The sequence below is a fragment of the Sebastes fasciatus genome, chromosome 12 (assembly GCF_043250625.1).
Source record: "Sebastes fasciatus isolate fSebFas1 chromosome 12, fSebFas1.pri, whole genome shotgun sequence".
NCBI classification, from domain to species: Eukaryota; Metazoa; Chordata; class Actinopteri; order Perciformes; family Sebastidae; genus Sebastes; species Sebastes fasciatus.
In genome coordinates, this window is record NC_133806.1 from 3,669,650 (window position 1) to 3,686,383 (window position 16,734).

At 38.3% G+C, this 16,734-nt stretch overlaps 2 protein-coding genes across 2 annotated transcripts in view; both read right to left on the reverse strand.

Annotated features, from left to right (window-relative positions):
- LOC141778397 (myelin-associated glycoprotein-like) overlaps positions 1-16,734 on the reverse strand; it is a 34,691-nt gene that overhangs the window by 12,860 nt on the left and 5,097 nt on the right. Inside the window, exons 2-4 of the mRNA XM_074652626.1 lie at positions 14,830-14,939; positions 2,794-3,207; positions 2,182-2,502 (exon numbers count right to left, since the gene is read on the reverse strand). Coding sequence (XP_074508727.1) covers positions 2,182-2,502; positions 2,794-3,207; positions 14,830-14,890 — 796 coding nt within the window. The 5' untranslated portion in view covers positions 14,891-14,939. The remainder of the gene's footprint in view (positions 1-2,181; positions 2,503-2,793; positions 3,208-14,829; positions 14,940-16,734) is intronic.
- On the reverse strand, positions 12,305-13,547 carry LOC141778403 (uncharacterized). Its single transcript, XM_074652641.1, has 4 exons — positions 13,231-13,547; positions 12,732-13,013; positions 12,532-12,631; positions 12,305-12,437 (listed from the first exon to the last, which is right to left on the reverse strand). Exons 1-4 carry the CDS (start codon positions 13,526-13,528, stop codon positions 12,329-12,331), a joined length of 789 nt encoding a protein of 262 aa, XP_074508742.1. The 5' UTR covers positions 13,529-13,547; the 3' UTR covers positions 12,305-12,328.

Here is a 16,734-nt window from a genome sequence, read left to right on the forward strand (position 1 = left end):
GGGAGCGTTTCGGGGTTAAGTATCTTGCTCAAGAGCACTTCAACGTGCGGACTGGAGGAGCAGGGGATCAAACCGCCGACCTTCCGATTGGCGACCCACTCCATCTCTGAGCCACAGCCGCACAGCCGATGATTATACTGAAATAATACGTGCTCAGTGATCTTCCCCTGGGTCAATAAAGGTTGAAGTGTAATCAAATGTAAAATAATAATACTGTAAAATACTAAATATAAGTTGCAGTAGAATTAAAAATAACAAAGAAATGGGTCTCCACTGTAGCTCACCTGGTAGAGCGGGCCGTGTACCAAGGCTGAGTCCTTACCGCAGCAGCCTGGGGTTAGAATCCAACCCGCAACCCTTTGCTGCATGTCATCCCCTCTCTTTCTGTATCTACCGAACAAAGACTAAATGTAAAAAAAAAATCTTTAAAAAAAAAACAACTAAGACATGTCATACTCATAAAATCTTAGACATGTTGAAAATCAGTCAGAGTATGGAAGAAGCATCTTCTACTACACTCAGTAGAAGCTGAATCTTGTTAGTTCAGACGTGGAGCGATAACATCATACTCTGGTGACGGGTCGGTTTTCTGCAGTGACATGTAAGTTCTGTCCTCTCGGTTTGGTTTCACCTTTTTTCTTGTGTTCCTTTGGAGAGAAGAAAGAGTGAGACATGATGTGTTGTCTAAAAGTCTCCATTGATGGAACCTTTAAAGCATCAAATGATGAAGTAGTAACATACCAAAGGAACATCAAGAGGATTATGCAGATGACGTTCACGATGAGAGATACAACAGCGACGACGACCCAGGGGAGCACTGCACTGGGTCCATGTTGAGCTGCTATTAGAAAGGACACAATGGGTAAAGGAAACCCCTCACTGATACACACACAGGTCAGGACCTCTGACTGAACCTCACATGCAGAGCTACTTAGGATCCTAGAACTCTCAGATGTCTGTAAAGCACACACTTAACAATACAAACTGAGGGTATTAGAAAGAGAAGTGATAAATTCAGTGTACATTGTCAGTATACATAGTAACACGATTAATTAATCATTGCTGTGTGTTTCTCCCCCAGCAGACCAGTGATCCAAGAAAAATAAAAGGTCAGATAATTGTGGTGTCCTCTCCCTGTTGTTTCATGAATACTCAGAACACTATATAGTTACTGGTCCAGTGAACTTTATCAGCCATTTCTAATCAATAACATATTCATCAAACCTCTAACAACAATATGAACAGCAGTCTTCATAAACACAATATAACCGTAATAATGACTGTCACATGAATGATTATAAAAAATAAAAATTAATGATCACAATGTTAAAATAAAAGTACTCAACTGAATGATGTTATGTATTCAGTTAAGAACGTATTTTTATACCATATTTCAATGCAGGCTAATAAAAATAAGGCAAAATACATGCTTAAGGTCATAGACTAACTGTAAAAAACACATTGGTTTCTGATCGGAGTGACTGCTGACTGAACAGATGAGACACCAGGATAAATCAAGCCTGGCTGTTAGCCTGGTCTGGAGCAGGCTAACTGCACAGAATAAATCTCCATGATAACTAATGTGCCATTGCGTTCGTGAAACCGAGTTAAGGCTAAACTGAAACAGGATAACTGGAAATCCGTTATCTTGGTTATGTGAAACAGGCCCCTGGTAGCTCGTAAAAACGTTCTCTTGTGGACACTACGCATATAACGGTGAGAGTCAATGCTTGTGCTCAAAGTGGTAATAATCAAGTTAATATCCTCATGTACATCCAGGACAATTGACCTGGTTTTCTTCCGCTCTTGGTGGCACAGACGGCTCATTTATATGAACTTATCAGCCGTTCCTCGTACATGTTTGTCGCTCTCAACGCAAGCGACATTTAGGTCACTCCAATAGAAAACAATGTAATCAAGCTGATTTTGTCGCTGACGCTCTCTTACATCGCATCCAGTTAGGACACGGTGTAACACGATATGAACACATCTATAAGACAAAATTATCATATATGATGTTATAGGGCCACTAATTCCCAACGTTCCTGCAAGAACACTGTTGATGTTGTAAAATTAAACACAGCTCAGGAAACCATCAGAAATGACATGACAGCACATCTATTACCACACATTTCAGATAGTAAAAAGTAAAGGTGAGAATAAAGTAGAGTATTTACTCACAGGTCACATTCAGAGTCACTGTCTCCTCTGTAGTGATGTTGTTGGTGAAGATGACCTTACAGGTGACCTCACTGCCGTGGTGCTCAGCTGAAAGGTTAAACATCAAAGTTGAGCTGTGTCTCTGTGTGACAGCAGTCAGGTACTCGGTCTTGAGAGCTGTGATGTTTCCTGTGATGTGAGAGGCCTTCTCTCCTGCTCCTCTCCACGTCCAGGTGATGTTAGGTTCAGATCCAGAGCAGAGACCAGGAGCAGTGCAGGTCAGTGTGGTCTGCTGTCCCTCTGTCAGAGGAGGAATCATCACTGTGGGCTTCTGGATCAGATCTAATGGGAGAGCAGTCCATGAGTGGAATCAGGTGAGCAGCCTGAAGGTCACCATTCACTTCAATTTGGGCTAAAACAATCAGATACTCTGTTAAACATTTCAATGAGGCAGTAAGTAGGAGTTCTATCAGGAGCTGCTGCAGTTCCTACTGGTTGCCCACAGAGGTCGACAAATAACAAACATTACTTCATTCTCCATTAAGACTATAAATACAGGAAATACTGTTGGTGCAGTTCAGAGGAACAACAATGAACATCTTCACTGTATATATTTATTGTAGCTCTTCATACCTTTGACAGAGACGATTGTCCTTAGAGAGTATGTAAATCCACTCTCACTCTCATACTGGAGACCATTAACTCTGAGCTGATATGATCCAGAGTCAGACTCAATGACGTCATTGATGATGATGCTGCAGTTCCTCTGACTCACGTCAGGCTCCAACAGTGAAACTCGTCCTTTGAACCCAGACTGAACCTTTGTGTTGTTCTTGTTGGAGTGGAATATGATGTCTGAATCACCACATCTTTGTTTAGATGGTTCACATTTGTACCAAACTAAATGTTGGGGTGTAAAGTCGTAACTGGTGGTGAAAGAACACGGTATCACAACACAGAGTCCAGCCTCTGCTGTTATTTCTCCTTCACTAAGGGTGATACAGAAGGATTCTTTTTGGCAGTGTTGTTTTCCTCCTAGAAAGGAACCTGTTAATGACGAAAGGGAAAAGGAAGTTTAAAAACAGAGAACACATATTTTGATGACACATTAAGTGATCATCGATAAAGAAAGTTTACTTTTAATGAAAGGTATGGGTTTATTTGACAAAAATGATTTTTCCAGCATCATTAGACCAGTATATGTTTGCTGATGTTGAGGCTGATATCAAATATTGTCTCAGCCAGTTATGTTGTCAAATTCTTCTGATTATAGATACAAAAAGTGTACTTTTATATATAAAAACAAAAATCAATTTTGTTGTATGGAAAACCATACATCTGGTATATATTTAAATTGAAGGATTTCCCCGATAATGAATAGATGTTGTGGATCATTCTAGTTTTAACAAGCTACAAAATACTTAAACACAGTTATAATGAAAAATACTTAAGTGGAGCTTAAAAAGACAACATTTAAAAGAACATTTAAATTTTAAGTAACATTGAAAGTCTAATCAGCAGCTTCAAAGATAAATATTGGTATCATAATAAGATTCATACCTGGGTCAGCATTGCTGCCTTTCACAGTGAAGAGCAGAGTCACCCAGATGAGAACAAACATCCTGATACGATGATGAAGACAGGCTCTTCCTCCACAGAACAAACGTTTCCTTTCAGAAGTACAAACATTTTAAACTTTAAAATGTTTCAGTTGAAGAAACTGTATCTGAAACACCTCCACGGTTCACAGCACAGATTGAAATACAGGATGTTCAATGTTCACCTTTTCTGTAATCACACTAACACATGTGGCTAACATCTTCTTCAGGGTTGTGAGAAACTCTTTGTAATATCTGTTCCAGAAAGCTGCTAAATAAATAAACTTAAATGATCTGTAGCAGCTTTAACTACAATCCCCCTAAGCTCAGACTTTCTGAATGAAATGCACACATATTTTACAAGTAAAGCGAGGAACTCTAAAAAGCATTTAATGACTTTAGTTAGGAAAGAATTACTTCTACGGTTTCCATTTACAATTTAAAAAGATATTTAAAAAAAAAAAAGGTTACGATTTACAATTTTAAAGGAAATTAAAAAATAAGGTTACAGTTTCCATTTACAGTTACAGTTATTTACAGTAAAATTTAAGGTAAAAGTTGTCTTACCTCTTTTCGTCTTGTTCTCTTCTCTCCACAGTGATCTCTGCTGAGTGTCTCTGCTCTGAACTCTCTTCCTCTCGTCCTTTTGTACTTCTTCCCTCTTCGCGCTACAACAAGTTTCCAGGAAGTTTCTCTACACACTGCTGGCACTCCTTTGACTGCAACACTTAGAGCTAAAACCTCTAAAAGTATATATATATATAAATAAATACTGTAGATGAAGTTGATAATGTGCAACTTTAACACTGAGTAATGAAATGAAACAATCTTGATTTTTCTTCATGACTGTGAGGGGCTTAGAAACTTTGAGAAAGGGGAAGTACCATGATGCATAACACATTATGTGCACAGTGGGATGTGCATGCATGTGAATGGTCTGTATTACTGATTAATATCTACAGTGGCAGTTAAATAATGATGGTCAACGGTCCAATATAGTCATTAGTTTAATCATTAGTTTATTCATGTACATTGTCATTGATAAAGTGCATGAAATACCTGCAGATAAAAAATAATATGTTTTAATTATAGTTCTTAATTTAAATGCAAGCAGCCTCTTGGAAAGAACCTCTATATTTATGATTTAATGGTTAATGTGCAACATCTTTAAGTTCTGTTCACAGAAAAGTCCCTGAAGTGGTTATTCGTTGAAACATTACTTTACATGGCATCACTGTGTTCTCTTTAATAACTTCCTGTTAAAACTTTAACGTGCTAGATCAGAACTATATTTAGCTATGAACTACCTACAGTTTTGTCCTAGTTAGTTACTGTATGCCTGCATATTGATCACTCACTACAGAACCTGTCAATATTGCAGAATGTACAAAAAGTAAGAAAGGCTTTGTTGTAACTGAAAACAATGATTTCATTCCAAACATAAACAAGTGTTTGTTTTCTGTTTAAAAGAAGTTGATTCCTGTAACACATTAAAAAGGGAAGTGATCTGTGACTCTTAAAACACTAGCAGGGCTGTAGAGACAAATTAGGCCAATCATCTTATCAGTTTGAAAAAAACAGATCAAATAAAAAGATGAATAACGGCGTGCTGATCTGAAATTTGTAATTCAACCATTCTTCATATTTTATATGAAAATGGATGCATAAATTCACACAAATTTAAAGTAGAGCTTCCTGTTTCTCTTAAAATAATACTAACACGCATACTGTATGTAATGTACATCAACATTTCTGTAATTGTTGTTCCTGTCCATACTGACCCTGAAGAGATCCCATCCTAAAGTAATTCCACTGTAAGAGATGAGCACAGAATCTACAGTCCTCATTCTGTGAAAACAAGCATCCTAAAGAAGCTTCAGCAGTCGGAGTTAGACAGATCCACTAATTGTCTACAAAATATAGTCTTTTTGTAGTAGGAAATTTGTTGTGTCACTATCCCTCCATCGCAAATCAGCAAGAAAACATGTCCATAGAAACAATGAGGGAATTTTATACAACATGTACTTTGGGAGAAAAGCACATGCTTATCCTAGTTAAATAAAATATATTAAACAAAGGTACACTTTGTCTCTCAGAGCAGAGAGGACGGAGGTGGTTGCCCTTTTACACGCCACAGCAGTAACAGCTCGTTCTCATTCCCAAGGCGTCAAATACCGACGCTTCGTCACTGTCGTCGGCGTTCGACACACTTTTGTCGTGGTAGGAGACGCACCGGGCTTTCCATTAAATATAATGTAAACACATCCGCGGCAACAGTAAACGAACAGGGAAAGTGCTGTGGTGATGTATTATAAAGAGCGGGAGAGACACACAGGGCGGACCGGAGGAGAGGTGGATGTGTCCAACAAACACAGAGATTTCATCTAAGAGACCGCTGTTTGTGTCCCGTGTGTTACGTTTCACTTTCACTTAACAATCAGCGGATTGTTCGTGTCCTATGTTCACAACGTAAAGCCACATTTGTACTGTGAAAACGTAGTAATTTTAAGCCCGACCATGTTTTTTCCAGTTGTTTTGTTGCCTAATCCTAAGGAAGTGTTTTTGTTTAATTCACAATATTAAGCATGTTTACTGCGACCGAAAAGCGACGCCGAGGGGTCATTAAGCACATGTGACAAAGCGTCCGTATATGACGAGTTGAGATGAGAACGTGTTGGCACTAATGGTGGAGTCAACTTTTTCATGGATGTGGGTAAATTTACCTAGAAAGTTTATGAAAAGGAAACCCATTGAAGCACAATACATCTTGAATAAAGTCATTCTGTCCAACTTCCAGTCCACCCTTAGTTGAATGAATGCATCAGGATAGCCCCTAACATGTAGAGGTGTGAAGTGTCTCCTCAGGCTCAATGTGGTGGACCGCCGTTCATTCACCGGAATAACAGTCCATCATGAGTCCATCACAATTTATTAGAGCAAAGAAACTTTATCCTCAAGCAACTCCACAACGCAACAGTCCTCAAATCTCACCCATAATATCGTTCACATTGGAGTACACTTCTTCGTCCTCCCCTTCCTCCCCTTCAGGAACACAATGTTGTGTCTCCTCATCCTCCCTGATCATCGCCTCCTCCTCTTTACCCTCCAACACATCACCTTCCTCCCCGTTATTGCCTTCTCTTTCCTCTTTTACTTCTTTCTTAATCTCTGCGTACTCCGTCTCTGTGGTCTCGTGTGTCCCTTGACCTCTGACCTCAAGATATGTGAATAAAAATGGGTTCTCTGGGTACCCACGAGTCTCCCCTTTACAGACATGTCCACTTTATGATAATCACATGCAGTTTGGGGCAAAACACAACACAGTTTTATTCATGCAGTGCAAATGTGTTACTTTTGCCTATTCTAAAATGGTGTATTTCTGGTGTGTTCTTTATACCATGACAGTTTTCCTGGAATTAGATTAAAAATCCCAATATATCGCCTTGCTTAAAGTATCGCAATATATCAAATCGTTACCCCTGTATTATGATACGTATCGTATCACCAGGTTCTTGCCAAAACACAGCCTTCGTACAAACAGCTGCACTGCAAAGCAGCAAAAATGTGTCTCACTATTTAAGCAGGCATGGTGTTGACTTTAATAGAATATACAACATCTCAAGTTTGCAAGTGTCAACTTAACAAAAAGTTTTTTTTATGCTGTAGTAAAAGGGACTGTTTGTAACTTCTTACACGTATAAATCATTGCGGGTCGGTGTCCCATGCGCGCTCCCATGTGGCTACGCTGTTCAGACTCAAACTCCAACACAAACTACACGGAAGCACCAAAACCGCAAAGTTCTATGTAGTGAAGCCCGTCTGTTGAACAGTGTTGGCCGCAGTCGGAGGACGCGGGGGAGACCGTAGCTTTGGTCTCCAGGACCGGAGTCTCTGCTGTACTCTGCTCCTCTGCCTGCTGGCCTTCACTCACACACCGCGCTCGTTCTCACTGGCTCAGCTCGCTCCGCTCTCACGTGCATGCGCGCACACTCCACACTGCAGAAGAGTTAGTTTAGCTCTGAGAATATTTAGTGAATGTACAGTGGATGTTTGTGCAGAAATAAATGCTGCAGCTCCTCCAGACCAACAGAGGTTTCCTTTGTCTCGTGAAGACACGAGACAATGTACTACGGAGTATGAGGGCCACATTGAGGGAAAAAACATTTGAGATCTACAGAATAAAGTCGTAATATTACGAGAAAAAAAGTCGTTATATTACGAGAATAAAGTCATAAACTGAGTACATCTACTCAAGTACTGTATTTAAACACATCAGTACTACTGGAGTATTTCCATTTTAAACACCTTCTTCACTACATTGCAGAGGAAAACATTGTACTTTTTACTCCACTTCATATATTTGATTACTAACATGTACTTAGTTAATTTGCTGAAAAGATTTTAGACATCAAATTAATTGTTATACATACAAAAATCTACGTATAACATAAAGTAGCGTTAGCTAGTACACATTATCTCCACCAGCATACAACAGCAACATGTTTTAGACAACTAAGGTTAGATACTTTAAAGGTCCCATATTATAAAAAAGTGAGATTTTCATGTTTTTTTATTCTAAAGCAGACTTAAGTCCTATATAAATACTGTGAAAGTATCGAAACGCTCAATCCACAGGGAAATACACACAGCCCGTATTCAGAAACTCTGCATTTGAAACAAGCTGTCACAAATATACAATATTTAGATCCTTTACACGGATTTAAAGGTAAATATTCTAAATGTGTCCCAGTTTATTTGTGAATGTGAATGTCATCAGCTGACAGGAAGTACACATGGACCCAAGCTGTTGCCTAGCAACGCAATTCTGTTGCATTCCGTCGCAATTCCGTTGAAATGCGCTAAAACGAAGCGTTTAAGACAGGAGGGTGAATACAGACATATACAGGCCGACGGTATGATCAAAATAAAGGGCTTTTTGAACATTACGTTCTAGTAGAAACACAAAATACAAGTAATGAACCTGAAAATGAGCACGATATGGGACCTTTAATAAGTAGGTAGGCTACTATTTGGATGCAGAACTTTCACATGTGATGCAGTTTAACACTTTTATAGCTCGTCTTATTTAAGTCTTTTGTCTTTTTTATATATTTACTGTATTTTTATTGTTGTTATTATATATATCTTGTCCTAATTGTTTTGTTATCACTATTATGTAGTCATTATTTCTTTATATTAATCTCGTCTCTAGTTGGAGGCTTCAGATAAGCCCAGCATTTTTTTTTTTGCCTCTTCCTGCACTTTATATTATTAATTTATTTATTTTTTGTTATGTTGTATAGTCTTAAATTGTGCAAAATAAATAAACAAAACAATACACAAAGTAAAGGATCTTAACAGTTCTGACATCACAGCATCAACAACAATGTGATGTTACAGACAGACTGCAGCAAAGCTCTTTTTTTTGCGCAGTTTTCGCAATTTTTGGGTTACCTTCTAGACACGACCACTTCACCTCCAGTTAACGTTACCTGGCGTGATGTCTCTATAATAGGCCTACGGTGGCCCTGAGAGTTCAACACACTGCAGCAAGAAAACACAAGCAAAAGGACAAAACACAATCAAATGGACAAAACACAAGCAAATGGACAAAACACAAGCAAATAGACAAAACACAAGCAAAAGGACAAAACACAATCAAAAGGACAAAACACAAGCGAATGGATAAAACGCAAGCAAATGGGCAAAACACAAGCAAATGGACAAAACACAAGCAAATGGGCAAAACACAAGCAAATGGACAAAACACAAGCAAATGGGCAAAACACAAGCGAATGGACAAAACACAAGCGAATGGACAAAACACAAGCAAATGGACAAAACACAAGCAAATGGGCAAAACACAAGCAAATGGACAAAACACAAGCAAATGGGCAAAACACAATCAAATGGACAAAACACAAGCAAATGGGCAAAACACAAGCGAATGGACAAAACACAAGCAAATGGATAAAACGCAAGCAAATGGGCAAAACACAAGCAAATGGACAAAACACAATCAAATGGACAAAACACAAGCAAATGGGCAAAACACAAGCGAATGGACAAAACACAAGCAAATGGATAAAACGCAAGCAAATGGGCAAAACACAAGCAAATGGACAAAACACAATCAAATGGACAAAACACAAGCAAATGGGCAAAACACAAGCGAATGGACAAAACACAAGCAAATGGACAAAACACAATCAAATGGACAAAACACAAGCAAATGGACAAAACACAAGCAAAACAAACATCTTCTCCAATTTGATAACAAATTGAAAAAAACACAACCAACTACAGAAACATGCAAATACAAAAATCAAGCTAATATTTATGTATGTTTTATGTTGTAAAATTGATTTTCTGCTTTTATCTCATAAAGCTGCCTTAAATGCTAATAATAATAATAATAATAATAATAATAATAATAATAATAATAATAATAATAATTAAAGCTGCGAGCAGCGATGAACGAGACCCTTAAAATATAAAATTTTTCACCGCGTCTGATAAGTGTGCCAAGTTTAGCAACTTTTTGAGCACGGCAAAGGCCTCAACAAGGCGATTCATGAAAAAGAAAAAGAAAAAGAATAATCCTTACAGTTTCAATAGGGTCTTCGCTGGACCGACGTTGTCGGTGCTCGGGCCCTAAAAATAATAATAATAACAATAATAATAATAATAATAATAATAATAATAATAATAATAATAATAATAATAATAATAATAATACACTTTATTTCTATAGCACGTGCTTTACGAGACAAAAAATTAAAATGGCAGACAATAATAAAAACAATTTCAAACAAAAGTTACACAACATTGTGTACAGGAGCTACATATGAGAAAAAGTACAATAAAACAATATCAAATAATTAATATAACAAAACTTAAAAGAATGCCTTTGTATATAAATAGGTTTTAAGAAGTGACTTAACAGATAAAAGTAAAATTCAGGCCACGAACCCTGTGAAGGCATACTTATAAAAGAAAGAGTGATTTAAACAGGATAAGGAGTTCACGGTCTGATCTCCTCGGAGAGGTTGTTCCAGAGAGTCTTAACGAGAAAACAGGGGCCGAAGATAACTAGATTTTCACAATGCACCATGATATTTGATGGAGAAAGGCTATGACTATAAAACTATAAACTATGACTGCTTTTGTTTTATATAACTGCTGCTGTTGTCAGCAGCGTTGACCAGACAACTCAACAGAATTTAAGCATTTAACATATTTCTTTATCCAAAATATCTTTGGTAAACAAAATAGTCATTTGAAGAACTATTCATCCAGAGTTCCCAAGTAAGTCAATACACGCTGTGAGGAATGCTGCTAATGAACTGGTAAATTCAGGGTGGAAAAAACTTAATAATGTAAATTGGAAGCTCCTCAGAAAAGATATTTATCATGGCCAATTAGTGACGACTGTTTTGTTAATGATTATCTTTAATGATGGCATAATGACAAGATGCATTGCTGCCTCTCACAGAGAAAAGAGATGAGAACAAACATCCTGATTGGATGCTTGAGACAGTCAGTGTCTCCCTCCACAGGACAAAGTTTACACTGAAAGTGCAGTAAACAGGCAGGAAGTTGATGAAATTGAAACAAAGGAAGCTCCACAGTTGACATAACAGATCTTAATACAGGATGTTGCACGTTCAATAATTCCATAGTTGCTTAATTAAATTGACCTCTGACGTAAAGATCTGTGAATGAAAATGGGTTCTATGGGTACCCACGAGTCTCCCCTTTACAGACATGCCCACTTTATGGTAATCACATGCAGTTTGGGGCAAGTCATAGTCAAGTCAGCACACTGACACACTGACAGCTGTTGTTGCCTGTTGGGCTGCAGTTTCTGGACGATATCTGTCATGTTTTGTGTTGTTAATTGATTACAAATAATAAATATATACACACATTTGCATAAAGCAAGCATATTTGTCACACACCGATGGCACAGCCTTCGGGAGCGATTCGGGGTTAAGTATGTTGCTCAAGAGCACTTCGACGTGCGGACTGGAGGAGCAGGGGATCAAACCACCGACCTTCCGATTGGCGACCCGCTCCATCTCTGAGCCACAGCCGCACAGCCGATGATTATACTGAAATAATACGTGCTCAGTGATCTTCCCCTGGGTCAATAAAGGTTGAAGTGAAATGAAATGTAAAATAATAATACTGTAAAACACTAAATATAAGTTGCAGTTGAGTTAAAATAACTAAGAAATGGGTCTCCACTGTAGCTCACCTGATAGAGCGGGCCATGTACCAAGGCTGAGTCCTTACCGCAGCGGCCTGGGGTTAGAATCCAACCCGCAACCCTTTGCTGCATGTCATCCCCTCTCTTTCTCTGTATCTACCGAACAAAGGCAAAATGCCCCAAAAAAATATATTTAAAAAAAAAATAAACTAAGACATGTCATACTCATAAAATCTTAGACATGTTGAAAATCAGTCACAGTATGGAAGTAGCATCTTCTACTACACTCAGTAGAAGCTGACACTCAGTAGAAGCTGACACTCAGTAGAAGCTGACACTCAGTGGAAGCTGACACTTGTTAGTTCAGACGTGGAGCGATAACATCATACTCTGGTGACGGGTCGGTTTTCTGCAGTGACATGTAAGTTCTGTCCTCTCGGTTTGGTTTCACCTTTTTTCTTGTGTTCCTTTGGAGAGAAGAAAGAGTGAGACATGATGTGTTGTCTAAAAGTCTCCATTGATGGAACCTTTAAAGCATCAAATGATGAAGTAGTAACATACCAAAGGAACATCAAGAGGATTATGCAGATGACGTTCACGATGAGAGATACAACAGCGACGACGACCCAGGGAAGCACTGCACAGGGTCCATGTTGAGCTGCTATTAGAAAGGACACAATGTAGATTATATAACTGTTCAACAGTTATATTAATGTCGTACATTCTTATTGATATCAGAGATTGGTGATGTGTGTGTTCACCTTCTCGTCTCTCTGAAGTTATGATGGTGACGTTCTGTCGCATTTCCCCAACTTCATTGCTGCTGACACACTCAACAACAGTGTTGCTGTGGTCTTTTACAGTTAGGGTGGCGGTGCTGTGGACTGTGTGGTGGGACACAGTGGTGATGACAGAGCACTCAGTGGGTTTCTTCAACAGCGGCCATTTGATGGTGGGTAAAGGAAACCCCTCACTGATGCACACACAGGTCAGGACCTCTGACTGAACCTCACATGCAGAGCTACTTAGGATCCTTGGAAAAACTGCAAACATGAAAGAAGAATCTCAGCAATCTATGAGACAAAATGATCATATATAATGTTATAGCACCACTAATTCCCAACTTTCCTGAACACTGTTGATGTTGTAAAATTAAACACAGCTCAGGAAACCAGCAGAAATGACATGACAGCACATCTATTACCACACATTTTAGATAGTAAAAAGTAAAGATGAGAATAAAGTACAGTATTTACTCACAGGTCACATTCAGAGTCATTGTCTCCTCTGTAGTGATGTTGTTGGTGAAGATGACCTTACAGGTGACCTCACTGCCGTGGTGCTCAGCTGAAAGGTTAAACATCAAAGTTGAGCTGTGTCTCTGTGTGACAGCAGTCAGGTTCTCGGTCTTGAGAGCTGTGATGTTTCCTGTGATGTGAGAGTCCTTCTCTCCTGCTCCTCTCCACGTCCAGGTGATGTTAGGTTCAGATCCAGAGCAGAGACCAGGAGCAGTGCAGGTCAGTGTGGTCTGCTGTCCCTCTGTCAGAGGAGGAATCATCACTGTGGGCTTCTGGATAAGATCTAATAGGAGAGCAGTCCATGAGTGGAATCAGGTGAGCAGCCTGAAGGTCACCATTCACTTCAATTTAGGCTAAAACAATCAGATACTCTGTTAAACATTTCAATGAAGCAGTAAGTAGGAGTTCTATCAGGAGCTGCTGCAGTTCCTACTGGTTGCCCACAGAGGTCGACAAATAACAAACATTACTTCATTCTCCATTAAGACTATAAATACAGGAAACACTGTTGGTGCAGTTCAGAGGAACAACAATGAACAATTTCACTGTATGTATTTATTGTAGCTCTTCATACCTTTAACAGAGACAATTGTCCTTAGAGAGTATTTACATCCACTGTCATACTGGAGACCATTAACTCTGAGCCGATATGATCCAGAGTCGGACTCAATGACGTCATTGATGATGATACTGCAGTTCCCCTGACTCACGTCAGGCTCCAACAGTGAAACTCGTCCTTTAAACCCAGATTGAACCTTTTCGTTCTTCTTGTTAGAGTGGAATATGATTTCTGAATCATAACATTTTTGTTTAGATGGTTCACATTTGTACCAAACTATATTTTTGGGTATAAAGGTGTAACTAGTGGTGAAAGAACACGGTATCACAACACAGAGTCCAACCTCTGCTGTTATTGCTCCTTCACTAAGACTGATATAGAATCCATATCTACAGTCTTCTCTCCAAAAGGATGCACCTGTTAATGGAAACAGCAAAAGAAAAAAAAGTTATTTCAATTTTGACAATACACCATGATATTTAATAAATGATGAAGAAGGGATATTACTGTGCCTGTTTTTTAAGCAGCGTTGAGCAGGCAACAAAACAGAATTTCAGCATTTGTATTCTTTATACATAATATATTTAATAAACAAAATAGCCATTTAAAAACTATCTATCCCAGTTAGTTAGTAGATGCTGTGAGGAATGCTACTAATGAGCTGGTCGAAAAACTAAATAACTATTTATAAAGGCAAATTATCTATTTTCTATATAACATTATAATCTATAACAAGATTATAATAAAGATGCATACCTGTGTCAGCATTGCTGCCTCTCACAGAGAAATAATGAATAATTTATAGATGATGATAATGAATAGATGTTGTAGATCATTCTAGTTTTAACAAGCTACAAAACACTTATACATTACTTACAATGAAAAATACTTATGTGGCGCTTTAAAAGACAACATTTAAATGACCATTTCAATCTTAAATAACATTGAAAGTCTAATCAGCAGCTTCAAAGATAAATATTGGTATCATAATAAGATTCATACCTGTGTCAGCATTGCTGCCTTTTACAGTGAAGAGCAGAGTCGCCCAGATGAGAACAAACATCTTGATACGATGATGAAGACAGGCTCTTCCTCCACAGAACAAATGTTTCCTTTAACAAGCAAACACATTTTAAAATGTTTCAGCTGAAGAAACTGTATCTGAAACACCTCCACGGTTCACAGCACAGATTTAAAGCTGCAGTAGGCAGTATATATATTTTTGGCATCATTGGGCAAAAAATCCATAATAACCTTTCAGCATATTGTAATTAAGTATTCTGAGAGAAAACTAGACTTCTGCTCCTCCTCATGGCTCTGTTTTCAGGCTTTAATAAATCTAGCCCGTAACGGGAGACTTTGACCAATCACAGGTCATTTCAGAGAGAGAGCATTCCTATTGGCTGTGCTCCGGTCATGTGACCAGAACTTGGCGTTCCATCAACAGATTTCACAATGGCGGTGCCGTCAGAAAACTTTCTAATTTTACAGCTAAACCGTGCACTACAAGATGATTCTGAAAGCATTTGAGGAGAGAAATAGGCATTAACGTAACAGAATATTGATTCATATTTGATCAGCGCTGCCTAGTTTGACCGTTTGGTTGGAGTTCGCGAGTGATTGACAGCCGGCTCTCATAGACGGAAGCTGGACAGCAGACCTCAGATCAGCTCTTACTGCTTGTTTTCCTCCGGTCTGTGAAATCTTGTAGATGCCGTTAGGAGCACCGGAGGACACCGAGGAACAAGATTTTTTTCAGGTTACCTGTTTAATGTACTACTGTCAGGGTATAGCGACCGTTTTATAAAAATAACTACTTCAGCTTTAATTTAACTGCAAGCAGCCTCTTAGAAAGAACCTCTATATTTGTAACAGTGTGTTTTTTATGGTTTAAAGCTGAAGTAGGTGAGATTGGAGCAAATATAAATAAAAAAAGTTACATGCGATGGGGTAAGCTGTGAATGAATTGCCCTTCTTGGGATCAATAAAGTTGTCTGAATCTGAATCTGTTGCACGTTTAGTTATTCCATCGTTGCAATATTAACATACTTTACCCAGTGGTGTAACTACTCTGAGATTTAGTTAAATAAAGCACTTTGTGACATCTGTTCTCGAAAGATCCTACGTTTCTACAATCATTATTGCAGCTTTGGGCCCCTGAATCATTTACTGAATACACCACCAACTGTGATAAATACTGATTATTTCTCCCCTCCCCAAGCACTCTTTCTCTAGCACAGTCCACTTTTACTTTATATTTTAAACAGAAAGTATAAATGTTGTATTTTACCTCTACCTGTCTCGCTGTCTTCTCTCCTCGGTGATCTCCGCTGAGTGTTTCTGCTCTGAACTGACTCTTCCTCTCCTCACTTTTCTATTTATTCCTTCTTTGTGCAACAACACGGTTTCAGGAAGTTTCCCCACACACTGGAAAGCAAACTTTCTGCTCTCCTGACAGACTTTTATACACTTATATAATCTCATAATATCACAATATGTGTATCATATAATGTATTTAGTAACAAATTTGAACCTTTAACATAGAATGATGAAAAGTATTTTTTGTTTGCCTGTTTTTTTTAGATAGTTTAGATAGTTTTTTTTCTCCATAACTGTGAAGTAATGTGAAAGTTTTTGAAAAGGGAAGTACTGTAAATATGTAATTTTTTTTTTTTTTTTACTCCAAAGAAATCGTGTTATTTTGAGAAACCAACAAACCAATACAATCACTGAACACTCCTCCACAGGTGTTTTGCATGCAGCCTTTTAGGAAGCACTTCTGCATTTTTGTGTTTTTCTAGTTTATATTGAGCAACATCTGTACTGTTGTCAGCACAGTCACTGTAGTGTTTATTCATTTAAACACTACCTTATAGTAGGGGTGTGACAATTCACTCAGCTCACGAT